Source organism: Lolium rigidum, chromosome 5 (assembly GCF_022539505.1).
Source record: "Lolium rigidum isolate FL_2022 chromosome 5, APGP_CSIRO_Lrig_0.1, whole genome shotgun sequence".
Lineage (NCBI taxonomy): Eukaryota > Viridiplantae > Streptophyta > Magnoliopsida > Poales > Poaceae > Lolium > Lolium rigidum.
The window spans coordinates 263,731,242-263,754,990 of record NC_061512.1 but is presented as its reverse complement, the minus strand read 5'-3'; the positions used below and the strand labels follow the sequence as shown (position 1 = coordinate 263,754,990).

At 46.2% G+C, this 23,749-nt stretch overlaps 3 protein-coding genes across 5 annotated transcripts; 2 read left to right on the top strand and 1 right to left on the bottom strand.

The window, feature by feature from the left end:
• The first annotated feature begins 9,000 nt into the window (after positions 1-9,000).
• LOC124653076 (probable protein phosphatase 2C 70) lies at positions 9,001-14,351 on the top strand. 3 transcript variants are annotated; one of them, XM_047192128.1, is made up of 11 exons: positions 9,001-9,149; positions 10,584-10,647; positions 11,367-11,469; positions 11,570-11,720; positions 12,217-12,342; positions 12,454-12,577; positions 12,653-12,729; positions 12,807-12,859; positions 13,534-13,588; positions 13,714-13,895; positions 14,011-14,351. In XM_047192128.1, the coding sequence occupies exons 1-11, from the start codon at positions 9,033-9,035 to the stop codon at positions 14,072-14,074; spliced, it is 1,116 nt and encodes a 371-aa protein (XP_047048084.1). In that variant the 5' UTR covers positions 9,001-9,032; the 3' UTR covers positions 14,075-14,351. The 3 variants fall into 3 exon arrangements, with proteins under 3 accessions (XP_047048084.1, XP_047048083.1, XP_047048085.1); XM_047192127.1 differs by having other exon boundaries at positions 11,343-11,469; XM_047192129.1 differs by lacking the exon at positions 14,011-14,351 and having other exon boundaries at positions 11,343-11,469; positions 13,714-13,899.
• Positions 14,352-14,502: 151 nt separating this feature from the next.
• Positions 14,503-15,176, bottom strand: LOC124657586 (mavicyanin-like). The gene is made up of 2 exons (XM_047196114.1): positions 15,014-15,176; positions 14,503-14,900 (listed from the first exon to the last, which is right to left on the bottom strand). Exons 1-2 carry the CDS (start codon positions 15,174-15,176, stop codon positions 14,503-14,505), a joined length of 561 nt encoding a protein of 186 aa, XP_047052070.1.
• A 3,066-nt stretch (positions 15,177-18,242) lies between these two features.
• LOC124657585 (aspartic proteinase nepenthesin-1-like) lies at positions 18,243-21,510 on the top strand. Its single transcript, XM_047196113.1, has 2 exons — positions 18,243-18,949; positions 20,772-21,510. The coding sequence occupies exons 1-2, from the start codon at positions 18,243-18,245 to the stop codon at positions 21,508-21,510; spliced, it is 1,446 nt and encodes a 481-aa protein (XP_047052069.1).
• The last annotated feature ends 2,239 nt before the right edge of the window (positions 21,511-23,749 follow it).

Below are 23,749 nucleotides of genomic sequence, written 5' to 3'. Positions count from 1 at the left end.
GGCCCAGTTTAGTAATCCGGGCGCGGGGTGTGCGGCAACCGGCTTCCACGCCGACCAGCTCGGCATACAGCAGCACCCATTCCTATAGGGTGCTCCTTTACACCGATCTAGTCGGCACTAGTAGAGTTGCCGCACACCCACTTGCGTACATGGGCCTGGCCCACGATCTGTACAAGCGTTTTGGTTTGGCTCACGACTTTCGCACAATCGTCCAGGAAGGTTTTTCCGATCGATTGTTCTGTTTTTGTATACTAAAATAAAGTTACTAAAGTTTCCTGCCGATCAACAGTTTCGTTCTGTTTTTAAATCGAATTATTTGAAAATTAAACTTTCCAAATTTAAACTTTTTTAAAATTTGGACATTTTTTTAATTTGAAATTTTTGAAATTTCAAAATCTTTTTCTTTTTTCGGCTGATTCTTTTTAGATCCGATTTTTTAAAATTATGTTAGTTTTTTCTGAAATTTAAATATTTTCAAAATTTGAACATTTTTCAGATTGGAACAAGTTTCAAATTGGAACATTTTTTAGAATGAACATTTTTCAAAAAATTGATTTTTCCCAAAATTTGAACATTTTTCAAAAAATGAACATATTTTAAATTTGAACATTTTTTGATTATGAACATTTTTCGGATATGAACAATTTTTAGCTTTGAGCAATTTTCTTTTTAAACATATTTCAAAATTTGAACTTTTTCGAATTTGAACTATTTTCAAATTTGAACTTTTTCAATTTTGAAGAAAAAGAAAAATAAACAGAAAAGAAAGGAAACAAAAAAAGAAAACAGAAAAAAAAACAGAAAAAACAGAAACAGAAAAACGAAACGAAAAGAAAAAGTTGAAAATGGGCCAGGCCCAATACCGACCAGGGTGTGCGGTGCCTGGTAGGCACCGACCTGGTCGGTGTATAGGATTTCCCATTCCTATACGCCGCACACCCCCACGCAGTATATGGGCCTGGCCCATTGATCAGGGGTCTTGTTTTTCGGCGCAGGTTTTGCAGTTTTATGTCCGCTATTTTTTGTTCTTCCGGTCTTTCTAGTTTTCTATATGGTTTTTCGAGTTTTTAAAAATTATTTGTCTCCGAAAATTGTTCAGATTCAAAACAATAATAAAAAAATATTAAAAATGTTCAAATTAAAAAATGTTCACATTTTGAAAAAGTTAAAATACGATTTTTTGTTCACATTAGCAAAATGTGCAGATTCAAAAACTAATGAAATTCAAAAATATTCGAATTCAAAAAAAAGGGAAAATTCAGATTCGAAAATCGTTCAAAATGCTCATATTTGAGGAAAAAGCCAAGTTTCAAAAAATGTTCAGTTTATTTTCTAGAAAATATTCAAATTTTGAAAAATGAAAAACAAAAAAGAAAAAAGAAACAACAAAAAAGGGAGAATGAAACAAGAAAATTGGTATTTGTCAGCCCAATACTCCAGCCGGGGATGTGCGGCACACCATAACCGCCGACCTGGTTGGGTTATAGCACCCCACTTCGTCCGGGCGTGAGCTGCAAGCTTTTCTATTTATATATGGGTTGGGCCGCCGCTGCTGCTTCCATTGGTGTGCGCTTTTTCTAGACATTGGTGCCCGGAGAATAGAAATAAGCTCTAATTACAGTGGTGTGATTGAAGCAATTAAGGAAGGTACTGGGAGTCACTGCAGTGATTCGGGAGATCCAAACCATGGTGCCTTTGTTGATGATGTTTTTTTAAACATGAGAGTAGAGATAGCAATTTAGACGCTCATAACCTGGTTAAATATGCCTCAAATTTAGAACCAGGTCGCTATTTATGGCTAGATTTTCCGTTTGATCCATACGTTGTAACGATGTCGGTTAAAGTTTAATAAAGCGTGTGGTTTTTCCTAAAAAAAACTAGTGACCCGAATTGCCGCCATTAGTAGCAGCGTAAATTGCTGCAAATGGAAAACGAACATGCGACAGGTCCACATGGGTCGCTAAGTTAATAATGGTTGCTTGTTCGTGTCGGCAGTGCGACTGAGCTCGTCTGTTAATTAATCGCACGAGCGGGTGGCACAACACATGGTGTCGTGGCAGCAGAATCCCCCATTATCGCATTAAGGCATATACAATGGTTGATAAGACTGTCTTATCATAGCGGCGCCACGTAATTTAGATATAACAACAAAATATAATGTACAATGTGTTATTTTTTAGTCTTATCTCTAGTAATCAGATATCCTAAATTTGTCGTGAGAGAGATTATGCTAAGAGATCATCTTTTAATTAAGAGGAGGCAAACCCTTTTTTCAACATTCTGTCTCCTCTACATCAGCATTTATTCTACGTGGCACTACTAAGATATCACCGCTGTACATGCCCTTATGAGCTCAGTGCGGTCAGTTTGATCTCCGAAAGCCTCCCGTAAACCCCAGGAATATTTGTGCCGTGAGAAGTTAGGGTATGTACAATAGGGTGATGTCAGCCTTTTCTTACAGCTGCCATGTAGGATTTTTGCTTAGTTGGCAGAGAGAGGTTAAAGAAAGAGAATGTTATCTTGCCTTAGCTAAGGGATAATCTCTTATAAAATAAGAGAGCACTATTTTCTTCATTGTATCATTTGTCTTCCATTAGAAATTCAATTTATTTCTAAAATTTAATTGATTTTCATTTATTTCTAGAGATAATAATAAGAGATAATGCATTGTTAACAAGTGCCGTGAGAAGTTACAGAAGGGGGATCTCAAATATTCATTTTGTTAACAAAATGGTTCTGACATGGTTACACGCACCCACACCCACATCCTATATGGGCCTGGCAATGTTGACGTCGCCGAGGACCAGTGCAAATGTGCCTGAAACTGGAACGGAATTCAGGAGGGCTGTCGGTTGTTGATCTAAAAATAGAAAAATTGTACTCCCTCTATCTCGAGTTATTTATTGCAGATTTATCTAGATACTCAGTTGTTTAAATTTGTTTTCATAGATACATACGAATTCACAGGAAGCTAGAATGTCTTAGAATTCGAAACAAAGTTCATACTAACATTCTCGATGTTTTGTTCGGTGTTAAACCGCGCTAAACGATGCGCAATGCAGTTATGCAGCCAATGCAGCTCAACGAAAATTGGCGTCATAACTTTTTCTTGATGTATATGACCCTAACGGATCGAGACCTCTTCTTCCCTCCCGTGTTGCCCCCGCTTGGGAGACACCACCTTGAACCCTATCCATGGCATGGCGGCGGGCGCGTGTGTATGGTGGTGGTGGGGAATAAGGTGCGGTAGTGGAGATGATGGTGGTGCGCGGATCAAGAGAAGGAACATAATTCGGCGACGCCATCCGAGGCGCTATTGCCATGGCGCGTGGGGTCAAGTGGGAACGACAACACATGAAAAATTCAAAGTTTAACTAGGTGAAAATTCAAGGTTTAGCCTTAATTAGTTGTGCCTCGCAATAGCCTTGTTGAAGGCATTTTTATAAGAGCGTGGAACTTTTTCAAGGTGAAAACATATGATCTATGATCGATGACGTTTGTGCACTGTTTCCTTCTTAGAAGTGTCGCTTTTGAAGAGTTTTGATTGTGGTGTTTGTACCCCTTTCTACTATGAATAGATCGGTGCAGCGATAATTTTTTTTAGTTGTGTGTATCTGTAATGTCATTAGGGTATTGCATTGATCTAGGAGCTAAATGTACTTGATCTTCACTATATTATTCCCTCCGATCCATATTATTTGATGTTAAAATAGATGCATCTACAACTATAATGTGTATAGGTATATCTATATTAGCATCAAGTAATATAAATCAGATGGAGTAATATATTTCCTTTGTAAAAAAAAAACTAAAAAATCTTAGCTTCCAATAATACTAGCCTAGACTAACTACCCACCGGAAGTCAATAATGTCTCAGGAGATTAGCTAGCTAAACACGTACAGTGGAGCCGGGTACGGACGCCACCCTTGTACACTAATAGTTAATTAATGACGGACAGCTGCTAACATGCTAGGCTTACGTGAGTACGTGAGCTATCAAATCGGGGAAGGAAATCTGACAGGATTGCATGGGCCATTAACTTAGTGATCCTGTCAGGTCGGCAGCGTGATTGTTAATTGCCCAGGAGGGCGGCGCACACATGGCGACAGGATCCCGGCCCCAGGATCTCCATCGTCCCGGTTCCATGCGGGAGCCTACCACGAAGGAACCCCAAAAGATTTCGCAATGTGAGGCTATGAGATCGCTAATTAGTAGATTCTTTTATTTATTTATTATAAATAAAACACTTTATATCTGTTAGCTGGAAATGGGCTGTGTTATGCTACCTACTACTAGTATGTTCAAAAAAAGTATGCATCGGCACACTAGATACAGTTCGAATCGAGGATATGAATAAATAGGGGACTAATAACAAATAAAGATAACAACACGGTGTGCACTTAAAATTTTCAAATTCTTAGTATCCATTTCCAAGCCTTACATCATCCTCATCGTGCCCGATGCCGGCGACGGTGGGGCAGACCTGCAACGGTTTCTCTAGGATCTTGCTCCCCGCTGTCCTCAGTTGCTCATTGTTGAAGGCTCCCGTCCTCTTGGTACACTTTGTGTCAGTCTCTAACTCACATCATCGTCAGGCTTCTCCGCGGCTGAGTTTGGTGCCCCTTCCCCCTCTCAGTTGGTTTGTTCCCTCGATCGCTTCTATTGTATCTGATATTCACCACAAAAACCTCTCCATGTGGCTATATTGCCGCAATGACCTTTGATTAATTCTCCTTTTTTGTTTGTTGTGGCACAGTTGATATGTTTTCGAAAGCTAGGTTAGAGAAAACTTGAGGTCCTCGTTCTCATATAGTTGTATTGACTCCTTCGGGGGTTCCTCCCCTCCAGAGAGTTTTGAGAACTTGAGCAAGAGTGGTTACCGTTAACCCAGTTAGATGGACTTAATGTGGATTGATTGTGCTTCTTCAAGTGCATGTCATCTTGTACAATGTTTGTTTCAGGAGTGATTAGCTACCTAGCTTAAAGTCGGCTCAAGAGACCTTATTTCTCCTCTTCTTGGATCTCCTCATTCTCGTAACATGGCTCTCCCTCTCCTTTGAGGCTTAGTACCCACAATGGGCGAGTAGAGGACATCAACAAGAGGGGCAAACATATAGCCATGTTTAACTCAATTAGAGATGTCGGATTCCTGATGTTTAGCAAGCATTGCCTCTTGGTGGTGGTAAGCATTGGTGTTATATCAACCCGCTTTCGACATGGGAAGACTTTTGGGCCACATTATTTCTTCTTCTTGCTCCTTTTATTTTTGAAAAAGAAGACACGTCGGACTCCTCATAGAGACATATATGTCCTTATTATTTTATGTTACGTCCTCTGTTCTAAAAAAGGTGGCATTTAATCTTAAATAAAAAAATCAATTATTTTTAAAGTTTGACCAAGAATATATACTAAAATATGAAGATTTACAATACGAAATCAATATCAATAGATTCATCATAATAAATATTCTCATAATATGAGTATATAATATATTTGGTCAAAGTTTGGAAATATTGATTTTTTACGAAGTCTATACGGCATCTCCCGCGAGAATTAAAAAAATACCCCACCATCCAGCAAAACATGTCTATAATTTATTAGAATTTAGATATATTCATCTACTATTTAATATCTAGATATATTTAAATTTAAATAAAGTTTATGAGACGGACAGAGTACGTCAAATCCATCACAAACAGTACGAGGAGCAAAGAGTATCTCGGGGACTAGCTTCCTCTGCGTAGGGTCGGGTACGTAGGATGTTGGAATTTTTGCTCTCATTAAACTAGTCCAATCATTGCGCTGGTCTTGGTGTCAAGATCGACGCTGCCAGGTCAGGTGTAAGCAAGTACGTACCCATCATCTAACAGTTCATTATTAATCGAGTTTCCTACCAACTGCGGCTTTGATCGAACGATGATGACGAAACGTGTCAATAGCCCAGCTACGCTTGCGACGCTCTCAGATTGTGGGTCGTTTTCACCTGGCCTTGCTGATATTTTCTTGTCGCCGTTTAAGCCACTGAAGAAAGTTTGGAAAATAAAAATATGTATTGCTGGTCGGCAGCAGCCACCACCTGGAGGTGAAGACTTGAGAGTTGGACGACGGCGACGAAACAGAATGATGCAACGGCCGCTGTCACGGGTGCCCATCAAGGTACATAAAACTTTTCCGACAGTTGTGAAAAAATATCCCCTGCGTTCTCTAGTTCTTGTCATGATTTGATTTTAGTTTGAACTCAAATCATGATAAAAATAATTATGGAACAGAGTGAGTATTCTTTAAAGAGGCGATAGCCGTCTATTTTTGCCATGCCCTTCTAATTTCAGAAAGAGAAAAAACATGAAAACAATTTGATAATTTAGATTGTTAGAGCATCTCCTATGGGTGTACCAATAGCGGCCCCAATAGGTCTATTGGGGGTGCCAACCATGAATTGACGTCAAAGGTCTATTGGGATCAAGGTTTAAAATAGCGTGCTAAATGAAATAGCATCGGTCTCCTTCAAACGCTATGGACGCTATATCGTGCTAATTGCGTGCTATATTTGAAATAGCGTTTTGAAAAAAATATCAAATATAGTCTAAAAATAAAGGATTTCGCTAAAAAGTTTGGATATTTAGTCCAACAAATGACTGAATCATACATACATAGCCACATACAACAAGGCGACAACATAGTATAAATTATTTATTAAGAATCATCAGCATTAGCGATATTAAGTTCTAATCTAGAAGAGGAACCAACATATTGCAGTTCATCATCACAAAAAAGTGAAAGTAACTTTGCCTGAAAAAATAGCGCGCTAACGCTATGAAGTTTTAGCACGATATATCATGCTATTTCACAAATAGCGCTATAGCGAGTAAAATTACTAAAATTTAACGTTGACCCTCCAAATATGCTATTGCGTGGTATTAACGGAGAAATAGCGCGCTATTTTAAACCTTGATTGGGATGCCAATAACACCCATTGCAGAACCGCTCATTCCCCCACCCCCACCACCACCCCTCTTTCTCCACTCCCCTTTCTCTGCTCGCTGACCAGTGTAGACAGGGCCGAACCCAACCCTTCTCCAGCGGCTCAGCCGACCGGAGATGGGGAGGGGGACACGTCGGAGTAGTTGGTAGGTATATATGTAGGTTTTTCAGCGAGATGCCGTGGTTTTGGAGTGAGCACCATCTTCTCTAGGCAAGATCTGGTGCATTTGGCGGTGGTGGTGGCACGGCGAGGTGCTCCGGTGGTCGGAGACGGCGGCACCGACTTCTTTCCCACGGATCTCCATCAATAAGCCCAAGGTCTAATTCTTTTCTCTGGTTTTCTCCTTTGCCCTTTCCGTCCTTCTCTCGCTGGCCGGCCGTGGTGGTGAGGAGTGGGGAAGGAGGATGTCGGGAAGGTGGGAACCAGAGAGAAGCAAGGGCCTCCTCCTCCCGATGTTTTGCTGCGACACCGGCGAGCGGCCGATGAGTGTAAGGATGGCAATGGGTACCTATGACCCGCGTACCCGTCGGGTAAAAACCCAACAAGACTACGGGTATGAGACAAAATATTACCCATGGGTTCGTAAATGGGAAAACATCATACCCATTGGGTAGGGCGGGTACGGGTATGGGATCGTAGCACCCATACCCACATATCCATGTACCCATTTAAATTTTATAAGTAGGCCCCTGTAATTTTCTGAAGTACTTAATTTCCCCTCTAATCACACCTTCACACAGCTAAGTTCAACCTCACCCTTTTCGTTCTCACAATTGCTGGTAGGTTAGTGAGGATTAGTTCCATATTTAGGGTTGTTTCATCTCATGTCATATTTTTTTGATGAATTTGATGTTCTGTAAGCGCGGGTATTTTTACCCGCGGGTACCCATTTACCCTGCGGGGTGACGTGTATGGGAAAAACTTATACCCGTTGACCGGTATGGGTACGGGTGATGGTAAGATTGAAGGTGATGGGTACGGGTATGGGATGGCTCTACCCGTACCCATACCCTGCGGGTGCCATCCCTAGATGAGTGGCCAGGTCAAGCCCCTCAGTTGGGGGTGGAACTCGTTTACTCCTCTTGCCGAGGCCCTCCGGAATAAGCATTGTTGGCCGCAAAGCAGTGTCCTCGACATCATCAACATCGATCTGACCGGCCGTGGCGGCGAGGAGGAAGATGAAGATGGCGCCTGGCGCCACGTATGATCTGACATGGCGGACCACTTTGACAACGACACGAGCCCATGATCAACCTTCTTTATTGGCTAAGCGAGAACACATGTCTGTGCAACCCCAGCACATTAGAGTCCCAATCTTTCGTGTCTCATTAAAACGTGGAATATTATTTGGTGGGAAGGCGACGTTCTGGTCAACAGCGATGTGTCCAACCGGATCAATTCTTGGACTCAGTCTCTCGGATATGCTCATAGAGATCGGATATGTGTGCGTGCATGCGTTTTTAAGGATGAGTGTATGTATGTATGTGTGAGCATGCGTCTCTGTACCGTGTTTCGGAAAAAAATAGTCGTAGTAATTTGAACTTACCATCTGAAACTGCGGATCGAACCGACCTGAGAAACAGAGATCAGGTCCTCCGCCCGCCGTAGCAAACCGCACGGCCCATCTCGCCTGGCGCTACGTACGGCAGGCGGTGGATAGAAAAACGAAGAACGGGGGAGAGCAGATACGCAAATCTTCCCCGAATCCCCACCTCCACCTCCATCCCCTTCCCTTCGCAGCCACACCGCTACAAAACACCATCGCCACCCGTCTCCCTCCCCTCCGCCACCGCATCCGCCTCGACGACGCGCCCGCCTCCGCCGCCCCACCCGTGAGTCCCTCCACACCCTCCTCCTCCGCATCCCCGCTCGCCGCTCGCCCGACCCCGCAATTCGCTCGCGGGCGGGGGCGGTCGCGATCGCGGCCGCGCGCGCCTACGTGCGTGTGTATGTATGGGCCTGTGATGTGACGGCGAGGTTGTTTCCTCTGTTTGCTGATTGGTTTCCGCAGGCGGCGATCTCCCGGACCGACGACGGGGGCCAGCAGCCATGGGGGTGCACCTCAGCACGCCCAAGACGGAGAAGCACTCGCAGGAGGGCGAGGGCCAGCAGGTGCGCTACGGCCTCGCCTGCATGCAGGGGTGGCGGACCACCATGGAGGACGCCGTGAGTCTCCTCTTCCCCCATCCTCTTTTCCACCCTCACCTCCCCTGCTCTCCCTCGGTTCGGTTTCTTGGTACTCGCCGGGGCTTCGGCAACGGGATGCCCGCGCGATGCGCCGTGCGGAATCTTCGTCGCGTCTACGCGGTCGGAGTTTCCGGGCGTCGATTCTGTTGCCACCGTGTAGATTCGCCTCACGAGCCACGAGCCACCCCGGCGATCGGGTTGGGCCGTTTCCGGTTCGTTATAACAAATCCCCGTCGCCATTCGCCCAATCCGTGCGACTGCGAATGACGCGCGAGAGGTAGCACCGGCTTGTCAGTTACACCCAGGGATTTCTCGATTATTACGCTCTGCTCTGTAGTCTGCTTATTTGCATGATGACGGGTTAACTGACGAATCGCCGCTTCCTCTGTTTCCCGGGGGGGACCGGCGGCCTAGAACGTATTCCCTTACGATTAACCCGGTAGTGCTTCCCTTGTTGCTCGCGCAAATATCTCGAGGGTAGCGGCTTCTCAGTTGCAATGGGTGCTCTCTGTGGAATTGGCCCCTCCCTGCTGTACCTATGTGATAGGATAAATTCCGGTTATCTCAGTGGTGTTTTTCTCAGTGTTTTTCCCTCTAGATGACGGAAGCTTGATGATTCCATTGGTTGCTTGCTATCTGATGTCTTCCCAATAGCATTTCCCATGTAAGCAGAACCGCCGGATACGTGGTTTGTCGGCTTGCGACTCGCATTGATTCACCTAATGGCGTGTCGCTATTGGTGGAAATCTTTGACTCTTGAGATAGCGATTTGTCGGCTTGCATTTGAGTGTTCGCTGCTAGGTCAGATACATTGATTCTGCTCATGTACGGTGAATTGTCCCCTTCCTGTCTTCTTCAAACACGCAACCTAGAATTTCTGTTTTGATTAACCCAGCGGTGGGAGCTCTGGAGGTGGTGGCTTGACAGTTGCGTTGGATATTCTCTGTTTGTCATTATCGTTCTGCGTTGTTCATTTGCGTGGCAACTTAACCGGTGAATTGGCCGCTTCCTGTTGTCTGCGATAGAATGGTGAATTCTGGTCATCCTGCTGGCGTTTTCCCTATAGACGACAGGAGCCTGACGTAGCGTCGCTGGTGTTGGTAGCTTGCTATCTGCTGTTCACCCAATAGCATTTCCTCCCCGTACACAGAAATCTCAAGATACACAGGTTGTCAGCTTGCGACTCGCATTAATTCGCTTAATGGCGCAACGTTATTGGTGGAAAGCTTGAGGTAGTGATTTTGTCGGCTTCCGTTTGTGAGTACGACTGAAGTTGGGACCTTAGTGTTGCATCGTAGTTGAAGCTGCCATGTTGAGGATGAGAGTTGTTTACTGATGATACTATAATTCTGAGGGTATCGGCCTATTTATTACTTGTTGAAGTCTAATCTAGCACTTATTTACAACTTGCAGCACGTTGCTTTACCGCAGCTCGATGAATGCACATCCTTTTTTGGCGTTTTTGATGGGCATGGAGGTACATATTTACTGCTCTCTGTTCCAGTCTTACTTAATATTGTGTTGTTTCTTCAGTTGTACCTGGCGTGTTTGTTTCACACATAACTCGTACCCAGTGTGGTTTAATCTTATCGCGTCGTACTTTGAGTGTATTGGTATCATCTACCCTGCACAACCTTAGTCCAATCAGTAATTACAAACGGCATCTCATTCCTTAGATTTCGATGGACACTATGTGGTTATTGTTTTCAGCATAAATATGATCAGCATCGTTTTATCATGTTAGTGCTTTCATACAGTATTGCTGTTTATAAGTAGCTAGCTACTGACTGAACTCCTGTGTTCATGCTAACTGGCAGGGCATCTCATGCCCTGTTGACCATTCCTAAAGCTTCATGAACTTTAGATTCACCCTCGTGTATTTTATTTTCTTGAAATCCAACGGAGTGTTTCACAATAAAAACTGTAATTAACTATAAGAGTTAAAGATATGTAACATTGATTAGGTGTTTTTCTCACTCTGTCTCTGGAGGTTATGTATGTCGAGTTTGACTTCCATTATGGCAGTATGTTTCCACTATCCACTAGGTGCCAGCGTTATAGGTGCATATTTGTAACTGTCAGTTGTAACTTGGCACATGCTTCCGTGTTCAGTGAGAAAAGCTGCATTATGTGTTATCTTCTCGCGTGTGATAGGAACTAATATATTATCAGCCCATTCAAAATCTGATATTACAGGGAAATCGGTCGCTAAGTTCTGCGCCAAATATCTGCATGTCCAAATCCTAAAATTAGAAGGAAAATTTGGATTAGCTACTGCTGCTAAAAAAGCATACTTGAGGTACCTATTATGGCGTCTCTTCTTGCTATGGTATGTTTTTTTTTTTTTTTTGGTGAAACTGACATATTTGGTGGTTCAATGGTACGTCTTGCTCATTCAGAATGGACGAGATGATGCAAGGGCACAGAGGTTGGAGAGAGCTGCATGAGTTGGGCGAGAAGGGGCAAAAGTTAGCTGGCATGTTAGAGGGCATGGTTAGATCTCCCAAAGGTGGAAATTCAGGTAGACCTTGGGACGGCTGGTCTGAGGAGGTATAACCCCCCTCTCTCTATGGAATCAAAGAGGTTATCTTTCATGGCACAAATTATATCTGTTATATGTGAACACATTTGACGGGATCAAACTGCTTGGATGTTGACAATTCTGAATCCGTATGTAACTATGTAAGGAGGGGTTTGCAAAGGGTTGGATAGGAGGAGACTGGGCTCCTGCTTTGAAAAAAACGTAGACAGGGCCTCTTCAGGTAGGCGGACACTGGCAGGACAGGTGGCTGATTGGATGAGGCTAGTTATCTCCTAATACTGACCAACCATAAACAGACTGCAGATTCTTTCATACTCCTGCACTAATTACCTAATATCCTTGCTTCTGAAACTTAGGTCTCTGAAATGTTGCTTGCAAGGCAACAATGTTGGTGTGTTACATGTATATATGTGTTCTTGTTTCTTATACAAACAACACAAACTACTTCTGATATTCTAGTGATTAATAAATTTAGCTAACCAGCGTTAAATGCTACTGCAACAGGGTAATCATTCTGATTTTGAAGGCCCAACATGTGGAAGCACAGCCTGTGTTGCGATCATAAGAAATGATCAACTTGTTGTTGCAAATGCCGGGGATTCCCGGTGCGTCATCTCACGGAAGGGTCAGGTATGTGAGACTTCTGTGACATTAGTTCTAATTGCCAAGTATATATGCTAGAATCTGTTCTCTTGACTCATCTGTTGTAAAGGCTCACGATTTGTTTCCGTCTAAAAAAAGGCTCAAGATTTGTCAAGAGATCACAAGCCAGACCTTCCGGCAGAAAGAGAGAGGATACAGCATGCCGGTGGTTTTGTTGTTGCTGGGCGGGTCAATGGAAGTTTGAACTTGTCAAGGGCAATTGGTAGTGCTCGCTCTTTCTCAAGTAGAAGTATTTTTACATTGGATATTTTTGTTCATTTTTCTCATTTTCATCCAGGGGATATGGAGATGAAGAATAATCTGCGTTTTCCAGCAGACAGACAGATCGTCTCAGCTGAACCTGAAGTGAACACAGTGAGTTTTCCTGCCTTATTCTTGTCAGTTCTCTTTGACCATGATTTTTAACTCAGGATTGAATTTCTGTTATTCAGGTTCAACTTTCTGACGATCATGAATTTATCGTTTTGGCATGTGATGGTATTTGGTATGAATTTTGCAGTAATCATTATATATTTTCTCTCTTGATTTCAGAGTTCAGATTTATCACAATACCTGATTTGCCTGCCTTTTTCTCGATGTTCATGATATAATATTAAAACATCCCAAGCATGCTGTTTGTATAAGAAGTCGGGAATCTTAAGGCAGGAAAAACACACTTATTTTCCTCTGTTTCCATGTAGTATAAGTACTTCCCAAAAAAACTTAGCAGAGAAAGAAAAGCTTGCAAGTACCAGGCATTCTATTGTTTGATTTGTATTGGCAAGTTGGTATCATACAAAACCTTGTCATCAACGATAATTTGTGCAATATTTGGAACGTGGTCAAGTTTTTTTTTGTTGCATTTAGCAGGTGGATCTAGACATAGATAGACTGGGAATTGGTTAGGTTCACATCGTAGAGTCAACACCATTGATTTAGAACAATCTGACTTCTGCAATGCTGTCTTGGAGGCATAGTTCAAACTTCTGCAATATTTGAGTGCCCATAGTACACTCCAATGCTAATTTTTCATATGATCTGCTGATGTATTAACTTACTGTTGAGACTTGAATTTGAGTTTTGCAATACATGCATTCGTAGCTACACTTTCTACTTGCCCACAATTTTCTGTCTTGCTGTAAAGGATGATTTATGGAATCCTGAATTTTCTTATGACAGGGACTGCATGTCAAGTCAAGAAGTAGTAGATTTTGTTCATGAGAAACTGAGAACTGTAAGTAACTCTCTTCCGTAGAGCCTGGACAATGCACAAGAACTACATCACTCTCTACTGTGCTCACTGATATTGTGTAGTGTTATGGTACTCATAATCTGTTGGTGAAAAAAAAAATCATGCAGGAGGATAGTCTATCTGCTATTTGTGAGAAGATGCTCGACCGATGCTTGGCGCCTGAAGCTGGCGGGGAAGGATGCGACAACATGACAGTGATCGTGGTGCAGTTCAAAAACCTTACCAAGTCAGCTGCCACTACTTCTAGCAGCGAGCAATCTGCAGCCACTACCGAAGAGTTGCGGCCCAAGTAAGCTTCCCTCTGCCTCACGCCACTACACCATATTATTCTGGATTACGCAGACCCGCCTTGTAAAATCCCGGTCACTCTTTCAGAATCTGAGCCTCCTCACCTTTATTAACAGTGAGCCTGATGACCCGAAGAGCCCGTCGACTCCAGCAGAAACCATCCCGGTCTGGTCGAAGTAGAGCTCTGAGGCCAAGCCATGGTCAGAATGTTCTGACTGTTGATAGATAAAATGGGGGTAGCAAGTGGTGTACATAACAGAGGGATTCTATTGGACGATCTCCATAGGGTTATTCTTCTAGCCTTCTCGCGCTGATTGAGCGTCGCAACCTGCAATACATAGCATCTTTGTTCGCGGATACGACAGTAGCATCTTTTGTTTGTGGATATGGGTTGTGTGGAATTCATTGAATTTGTTCCCGTTCCCAGTGGTCGTTTTTCATGCGTTTCGTCATGTTACCTCTGGTTTGGATCATCTTGCTTATTGCGTAGCAGCAGACTAGCTGTTAGTGGCACATTCCACTCGAAATGCAACTGGTGCTTACATCAAAGCCAATGTCTCAGTTGGTGCATCCAATCAAACTCCTACGAATTAGGCGACAGTAGTAATTTATCTACTACTAAGAATTAAGCACAGCAGTAAGCTCCTACGAATCAGGTAGTAGACAGCAGAAATGGCAACTGCGAGCACTGTGACCATCAGCCTAGCGGCGATGGAGGCGGCAGCGGCGCCGCAGTCTGGAATAATCTCTGGGCCGTGGTGGAACTCGGTGACGTTTCTGGACCTGGTGGCGTTGCCGGGGGTCGGGTAGACTGTGATGACGACCTTCATGCCGGCCTGGCAGAGGTCGTTGCAGCCGTAGATGAAGAAGTAGCGGCGGGGCTCCTTGAGCGGGATGGAGTCCTTGCCGGAGGTCCAGTTGCCGGCGACCCCATCCATGGTGCAGCTGTTATACCCCGTCTCGTTCACCTCGAACACGTTGTGCGTCCCCTTCTGGTGCCGTAGCGCTGCACGGCACGGGCAAACACGTTGAAGAAAAATGTCTCGAATGAGATGGCGAAGAAAAGTAGATGGAGCTTCTTCATGACTATACATAAGAAATGCAAGGGAAGGGGTTTACAGATGAGGTCGCCGACGAAGAAGGTGTGGTTGCCGGACCAGAGGGTGTGGTTGATGTTGGGGTTCCAGAAGGTGCGGTCGCCGACGATGTGGTCCGTCGCGCCGGAGAGCGCCACTGTGCAGCCGGCCACCACGGCGACGGCCAGCATCTGCCTGAGCGCCATTGCCACGGCTCGGAGTGGCTCCTCTGCTAGAGAGGGTGTGAGTGATGGGTGTGAGCTCGGGAGGGTAGCGAGGAGAGAACGGCAGGAGAAAGCAGCAGCAGCACAAGAGTAGTAGTAGCGACATAAATTTGCTCAGCGTAGGAGTAGGAGTAGCGGTGGCTGCTCTTGCTCGTGACGCCGGGCCATGCACACGTCGACACGACTACACTGACTGATTTGCCTCCTGCTGACTGGACCCGGGCCCACTTCTGACCGGACCCATTCTGGAAATGCTGGAGCAATTCCATGCTGGTGCCCAGAGCCAACTTTGAGATATATATACACCATTGTATGAAATGTCAGGAAAGACGGTAGAAAGCACACCAAAAAACGCACAAACCGCTGATAAGATGAGCTGATACAAAGTCCTAAAAGAGTCACCATTCAGAAATTACTACTCCCTCTATATCCTAAAAAAAAGCTGCTCCACTTTTTTTTGGATATGGACGTATCTACACACTAAAAATATCTAGATATAATCGTATCTGGACAAATTTGATAAGCTTATTTTGGGACGGAGGGAGTAGTATTATTCTAAAATACAAATACAATGATAAAATTATTTCAATTAGGGTGATCCAAAACCAGAAATACGCCGGTCATAATCAATTGATCTTGCACACTGGCCAAAAAAATAAACTTGGAGCTAGTCCTATATCAAGAAAATTAAAAAAAAATTCAAACCTTCGAAACAAATTTTTTTTTTGGATGTAGTCAATACTCTACCCTATCAATGTGTAAATTTTTGATATGAAATATCTTGTATTTAAGGCTCTGGAAAAAAATGACAACCGTGATTTTATTGCCAATGTAAAGCTGTGAACGCTAAGGCAGAGATTTTGTCTCTCTTTTTTAGAATTTTTTATTTTTGCTGAGCACAGAATACAATGTATTTCGTATTGAAAATTTGCACACTGATAGAATACAACATTGACTACATGCACGCATTTTTTAGGAATATGTTCAATCAATTTTTTTTTTGAAAAAAGGATTATCTCTAGCCCGAGCACCAAACTCAAACGCCAGCGTAGAAGCAGCGGATATGAATGCTTTAGTTAGAGCATCTCCATCGAGGCGTCGGCGGGTGCGTCAACAGTGAGGTATGGGACGCACCTGCACCCGCTCTTCAATTTGGGGAGAGTTGCACACACCACTGTCCCTAAACCGGTGCCCCCAATAGCAACTAAAACAATCTCAAATTTAAAACTTGGTGGATTTCCTTCAAATTTGTACAAAGTTTGACAAATTTAAACTAAAAAACCGTAAAACCTGATCTAGAAACAGCGGTCGAACGCGCGGAAGTTTAGGATGTCGGTGCCGTCACCGCCGTCGCCTTCGGAGGAAAAGCCGAAGACGAAGTTGCAGCTGTCATTGCCGTCCTCCATTTTTACCGCTAGTGCCAGAGCAGGGGGTCGTGGTCGATGATGTTGTTGCTTTCGATCGCTGACCACCACACCGCTTGCTCTCCGCCGGCACGTCCTCGTTGATCGACCGGTCCAGCAGCAAATGTTGCCCCGACGTGTCCTTTGGGTCGTTGGCGCTGTGATTCGCCGCGTGCATCTGCACCTCCACCTCTACCATTTTTTCTCCCGCTGTGGCGGCGATTGCGAAGAACTGGCGGGAGGAGAGGTCTGCGGCACCCACGTGGCGATGGACCTCCTCCTTGTTCACCGCCGCCTCCCTCCTTACTGGCACCGAGGAAGAGGCACGGATGACGACACCGCCATCGTATTCCAGTGGTGGATAGGGTGTCGAGCAATGTCGCCTTGAGGATCAGGTGGTCCGCGGCTATGGTTTTTTCAGGAGAGGGTACGGTGGGGAATGGGCGAAGAAGGCCGTGCCGGTGCGGTTTATAGAGGACGTTGGTAGTGCACGTTGATGATGTGGGGATCTCATCCATCGGCGCGTGTATCTGGAGGGCGGCGTCCCGCCCATCACCGCCTCAGGAATTGGTGCGCTCATTGAAGATGACGACCGACTATCTCCATGCAGTCATTTAAAACTTGACTACCGCTTTCGTCTCGCTGCCAGGGAGGCTCCACAGTTCGAATCCTACGCTCGTTTCACGGCTGGCGTGTAGGGCACAACAAAACTGTGCCAACTAATTTATTGGGCTCCAAAACGTGTTGGTGCTTTATTGAGCGCGCTGATGTGAACCTGTTAAACTGTATAAGTAGATTTACATGTATTGACTTGTCTTCACGTCACACATGTGAATGGAGATGTTAAACTGTATAAGCAGACACTGCCTAACTATTTTAATCATATCGCTCTTTTGAAATAGTTGGATAGTGCATGAAGCTTAGCATGGTATTAGAAACAGGCTGTTGAGTTCGATTCCGTGTTTTTGCAATTTATTTTATAAATTGTTGTTATCTCCCAGTTGTCTGTGTGTTGGCCTTCAGAGCCATACGCCTCGGTTTACACATATTGATTTGTCTCAGTGTAACACGTGAGGGGGTGTTAAGCTCGACAAGTAGATTGGCTAGATCTTTCCATTAGATTATTTTTTAAAATAATTGATTAATACATGAAGCATAACATGACGCACAAACACCGCGGCTCCAAATCCATTTGAGGGGCGTTATTGGGCTCCCGGTAGAGAGATGCTCTTGCTGTCGTTGTTTTGCGAGGGAACAAAGGTAGTAAAATAATTATAATTTTCCTGATTAAGTATGTAGGCCAACAAGATCCATGGTTTAGTTACTTCCGTTGTTGCGTTGATATGGTAGTATGTAATTTTTTGCCAAGTGCTTAGATGACAGCGAGAGATCATTGATACAATCGTCTTGCCCAGCAAAAAAACAAGACCGGGATGCAGACCTTGAGTACGAAGCGCCTTCTACTGTCACATGACGTCACGCCGTGATCAGTCTGAAGACGACGGAGGCCGGTGTGTGACGACTGACGACCCGCATGAGCGAAACCCTATATTAGTGGCAGCTAGGGCCTGTTGCTGCTGACACAAAGCTAGCTGCCTTGCAAGCTCTAGCACATCCAGGTACAGCAGGTATGGGAGTGGCAGCAATGGCGGCCTCACTTCTTTTTCTTCTCCTTCTTCCTCTGGCTCCGGCGCTGGTCTCGTCGACCCCATATGCCATGATGGCGAAAGAGGCCCGTCCGGTCATCAAGCAATCAGCTAAGGCTTACATGGAACAGAAGGTGCAAGTGCAGCAGGGTATAGCGAGCCGCTCCGGCCAGCAGATGGCGACTGACAGCTCCGTCGCCTTAGTCTTCGACCTCTCCATCGGGACCTCGCCGCAGAAACTCTCCGTGGTAATGGACATCACCACCGAGCTCGTCTGGGCGCAGTGCGACGCCTGCTCCTCGTGCATCAGGCTCACGCCGCCCGCGACGCCTACCTTTATGCCCAACAACTCCAGCTCCTTCGCCGAGGTCGGCTGCACCTCCCAGACCTGCCAGCGTATGATCCCCGGCGAACACGGCTGTACCCATGACGACGACCCCTGCGGGTACCCGAACGACTTTTACGGCTGGAACACGTCCGGCGTCCTCGCCACCGACATGTTCACCTTCGGGACCACGCCCGTCCCCGGCGTGCTGTTCGGCTGCAGCGGCGACATCATGGTGCCGGACCTCGCCGGCACCTCTGGCGTTGCCGGTTTCAGCAGGGGGCCGCTCTCCCTCGTGTCGCAGCTCAACATCTCCAGCTTCACCTACTTTATTCCTCCTCACGGCGACGCTGCGAGCAAGAGCTTCGTGAGCTGGACCTTGTTAGAATTAATCTTGTCATGATCATGTATCTACATGTTTGTATTCGAGCATTGCATGTAGTTTAGGAAAGTATACGTATGCCGATGACACTTCGGCTGTGTGCGCGAAAGAGACGAGGTGCCAGGCTGCCGTGCGACGCGGTGAGCAGGGTGAGATGCCCATGGTGCCGTGTGATACGGCGACCCCGCGAGAAGCGGCATGATGCGACGGAGGCTGGAGCGTGACGGCATACGGTACTGTATGATCAAGTGTTGAGCTAGGTGAACCGGCCAGTACGAAGTCGTTTTGTTAGTCTGGCCAGGTCATGTGGCTGTTGAGTAGATGGCGCGCGATGCATGTAGCTAGGGATTAGTTAGTGCATGTTAATGGAGTAGTGGGTCAAGGAGTGGCATGAGTTCATGGCCTTGCTAGGTGGTGTAGTGGGCAGCGTGCGTCCTGGTCCTGCCTATATAAGTCTATGTAAGTACTATGTTCAGTAATGAGAAAGAGAGAAGATGTAGCTACGGTGAAAACCAAGGAAGTGCCCAGGCAGAGCCTCTGTGTTCTTCTTCTTCCTTGGCTAGTGTGTGTGTGCGTTCTCTTGTGTGAGAAATACAAGAGTGATAAGAGTGAGAGGTACAAGAAGAAGAGAGGGGCTGCGAGATGCAGCCCCCAACAATTGGTATCAGAGCCACGAAGATCCGTGGCGGCGACGCGGCGCACTCCATGGGAGATGGAGGCAAGCTGCGTGACGACGCTGGTGGGAGCATGGCGTGGTGCTCGGCGTCGAGAAGGCGTCGTCCACGTCAAGAGAAGGCCGCGGTGTGATGCTGCGGCGACAAGGCGATGGTGGTACGATGCCGCTGAAGCCGACAACGGTGGCGGCTACGAACTCCATGCGATGTGGAGGTCGACGGCGCGAGGCGAAGGTTGTTGGTGGTGTGATGCCGCTAGCAGCCGCGGTGTGATGCTGCTAGGAGAAGATGACGGTGTGATGCCGTCACGATGCGGCGACGGTGCGATGCCGTTGCGCGGCGACGACGGTGCGATGCTGTCATCTCGAGGAGGGTCGACGGTGGTGCGATGCCATCGCCATCATGAAGAGTTGGTGTGAAGCCAACAACATTTGCAGCGTGATGCTGAAGCAAGATGGTGTGGAGTTTGGCGATGCAAGGGCCTCGTCCATGGCAAGAAGTTGTGGGTGATCTGCAAGTTGACATGACAAGATTAGGGAGGTGAATGTTAGAATTAATCTTGTCATGATCATGTATCTACATGTTTGTATTCGAGCATTGCATGTAGTTTAGGAAAGTATACGTATGCCGATGACACTTCGGCTGTGTGCGCGAAAGAGACGAGGTGCCAGGCTGCCGTGCGACGCGGTGAGCAGGGTGAGATGCCCATGGTGCCGTGTGATACGGCGACCCCGCGAGAAGCGGCATGATGCGACGGAGGCTGGAGCGTGACGGCATACGGTACTGTATGATCAAGTGTTGAGCTAGGTGAACCGGCCAGTACGAAGTCGTTTTGTTAGTCTGGCCAGGTCATGTGGCTGTTGAGTAGATGGCGCGCGATGCATGTAGCTAGGGATTAGTTAGTGCATGTTAGTGGAGTAGTGGGTCAAGGAGTGGCATGAGTTCATGGCCTTGCTAGGTGGTGTAGTGGGCAGCGTGCGTCCTGGTCCTGCCTATATAAGTCTATGTAAGTACTATGTTCAGTAATGAGAAAGAGAGAAGATGTAGCTACGGTGAAAACCAAGGAAGTGCCCAGGCAGAGCCTCTGTGTTCTTCTTCTTCCTTGGCTAGTGTGTGTGTGCGTTCTCTTGTGTGAGAAATACAAGAGTGATAAGAGTGAGAGGTACAAGAAGAAGAGAGGGGCTGCGAGATGCAGCCCCCAACAGACCTGGGGTGGCGCCGCCGACCACCAGTTCGCCGCGGGGCAGATGCGTACGGGGGGCAGACGCAGCAGCACGCCGCTTCTGGCGGCCAAGAAGAACCAGCTGTACCCTTACTTGTACTACGTCAACCTCACTGGCTTGCAGGTCGACGGCCAGCTCCTGACCGCCATCCCGCCGGGGTTCTTCGACGTACGGCCGACCGGCACCGGCGGAGTGTTCCTCAGCAGCACCCTGCCCGTCACATACCTCGAGGAGGCCGCGTACAACGTCCTGAGACCGGAGCTCGTGAGAAGGATCCAGTCACAGGGCGTGGCTCCGGTGACCGCCGACGACGACGTCAACAACCTGTGCTTCCTCACGCGTGACTTCTCCGGGGTCAAAATACCCGGGATCGCGCTGGTGTTCGACGGTGACAGTGCAACGATGGAGCTCAAGGTGGAGAACTACTTCCTCGCCGTCGCCGACGGGCAGCTGACGTGCCTCACCATACTGCCGTCAATCGGCGGGTCCATCCTGGGCAGCCTGCTGCAGGCGGGCAGAACCATGACCTACGACATCCATGGCGTGCAACTGACGTTCCAGACGGCGGCGGCAGGTGCTCCAACGCCGGGGTTGTGGTCCATGATAATGGCCACTCTTCTAGTGTGGCTGCTCTGCCCAGAAAATCTCGTGTACGCCATCTGATATTGCAATGTATTTCTCTTTTCTTGCCTTTTGCATACACATATGAATAAATTATGTATGTATAAGAACTCAATGCTACTGTAATTTCAGAAATAAATGGGTATACTATGAATGTCGGGCCGCGCAAGGTTCTTATTTCACAAGTTGTGAGAGACGAATCAGGTTCTCAAAATTTCAACAGTTCTGTCGAGATCGATCATTAGGTTTAGGATACTTTGGTTTGGTACCTCCCCTTTTTCAGTCCAATTCTTTGATATTTATATCGTTTGTAATGAACATAACAAAACTGTCTACCAGATTTAGGATGGTACTTGTAGAAGGAGATGCAATGCTCGATATATTGATCGGATGCATATGGCGGTACATATATAGGCCACGTCCTCGACTATACAAGGAAGGAGGCGGACCCAATAGTAAATACAAGGATATGTATCGCTATACAATAACTACAGAGGATACACATCCAGATATACAAGATATGTATCTCAAGAGTACTCAACTAAATTTAACTTTTAGGAGAAATTTTAACCTCTCTCTGATGCAACTGTGGCATGAGCTGGAGGCTATTGCTGCTAGCATTATTATTACTGACTGTTCTGATCCCTCGTTTGGCAGTATGAGAAAGTTTTTATTAACTTTGGTGAGGTACTGAGGTTACTCCTATCTATATTCCCGCTGGCAACTGCACATACCTCTCAGAATCATTTGGCACCTAGCTCATAACAGCATCTCTAGCAGAACCCGTAAAAGGTCTAAAATCAAAAAGTAACCACCAGTTTACGGATTCGGGTCGAAATACGGCGCCGATCAGTTACCGCAAACGAGGCAAAACCGAATTTTTTTTAAAGTCGAGCCCGAAAATCCAAATTGGCCTGTATTTGTAGGGACGAACGAGCGAACCGAACGGTGGATCCATATCTAGGGCGCGCTGAAATTTCACCTCACGCAACTGCTCACCCTCTCCCTCCTCCCCCCGCGCCGCCACCACACTCCGCCACCGCCGCACCGCCCGATTCGGCCGAGCCTGGCATACCGGAGCTACCGCAGGTCCCCCCGCATCCCGCCCGCGGTTCCTCGCGCCGATCCGGGTGCCGCCGCAGCCGCGCTAGGCGAATCGAGGATGAGCTCCGACGATGAGTTCGTCGATGTCGATCTGTCTGATTCGTCGAGCTCAGATGATTCCGACCTCGACGAGCTGCTCTAGGATGACGAGGTGGAGACCACCATCCTCCTTCTCTCCGTCAAGAAGCTGGAGGACCACGGCGCAGCTTAGTGATTGGCTGGAACCACATCTAACGGAATCACCTCCTCGGCCACGAGCAACTGATGGAGGACTACTTCGCCGAGGTACCTACCTATCCATCGCATCAATTCCGTAGGAGGTATCGCATGCGTCGTAGTTTGTTCGTCAAAATCGTCAAGGCCTGAGAAACCAACTCTAATTACTTCAAGCAACGTAGAAGTGTTGTCAGCGTGATGGATTTCAGCCCCTTTTAAAAAATCTCGGCTGCCATGAGGGTGATTGCATATGACATCCATGCGGATTACACCGATGAGTATCTTCGAATTAGCGAAGATATAACCACGGAGTCCGTGTGTAGGTTGTCTCGCATGATTATCAAGTTGTTTGGGCTAACCTATCTCCGAGTTCCTAATGAGGATGACACAAAAAGATTGATGGAGATAAATGAGAAAAGAGGTTGGCCTGACATGTTTGGTAGTCTTGATTGTATGCATTGGACATGGAAGAATCGTCCCAAGACATGGCATCGACAGTACTGTGGGAAGATTAAAGATGTTACCATTGTACTTGAGGTCGTCGCACGATTTGTTGATTTGGCATTTCTTTTTGGTTTGCCGGGAACACTCAATGACATCAACATGTTGCAAAGTTCTCCTTTAATTGTGAAACTAGCAAATGGGGAAGCACTCACTTGCAACTACAAGGTCATGAACAATGAATATATAATGGGATATTACCTAGCCGATGGTATCTATCCGGATTGGACAACTTTTGTGAAGTCTGTGAAAGATCCCCAAGACAAAATAGAAGCTGAATTTGTCAAAGCTCAAGAAGCAGCTCGCAAGGACATCGAGAGAGCTTTCGGTGTTTTGCAAGCAAGGTCTGGCATTGTTCGTGGCCCAACCCGGTTTTTGGATACAAAATCCTTGTGAACATCATGACATGTAGTGTGATTCTTCACAACATGATCATCGAGGATGAAAGAGAATTAAGCAT

Coding starts and splice junctions, on each gene's coding strand:
- LOC124657585 (XM_047196113.1), top strand. CDS start 18,243: ATGGCGGCCTCACTTCTTTTTCTTCTCCTTCTTCCTCTGGCTCCGGCG. Junction 18,950..20,771: donor AGCTTCGTGAGCTGGACCTT/GTTAGAATTAAT, acceptor GAAATACAAGAG/TGATAAGAGTGAGAGGTACA.
- LOC124657586 (XM_047196114.1), bottom strand. CDS start 15,176: ATGGCGCTCAGGCAGATGCTGGCCGTCGCCGTGGTGGCCGGCTGCACA. Junction 14,901..15,013: donor CTTCGTCGGCGACCTCATCT/GTAAACCCCTTC, acceptor CGTGCCGTGCAG/CGCTACGGCACCAGAAGGGG.
- LOC124653076 (XM_047192127.1), top strand. CDS start 9,033: ATGGGGGTGCACCTCAGCACGCCCAAGACGGAGAAGCACTCGCAGGAG. Junction 12,860..13,533: donor TTGGCATGTGATGGTATTTG/GTATGAATTTTG, acceptor TTCTTATGACAG/GGACTGCATGTCAAGTCAAG. Junction 13,589..13,713: donor TTCATGAGAAACTGAGAACT/GTAAGTAACTCT, acceptor AAAATCATGCAG/GAGGATAGTCTATCTGCTAT.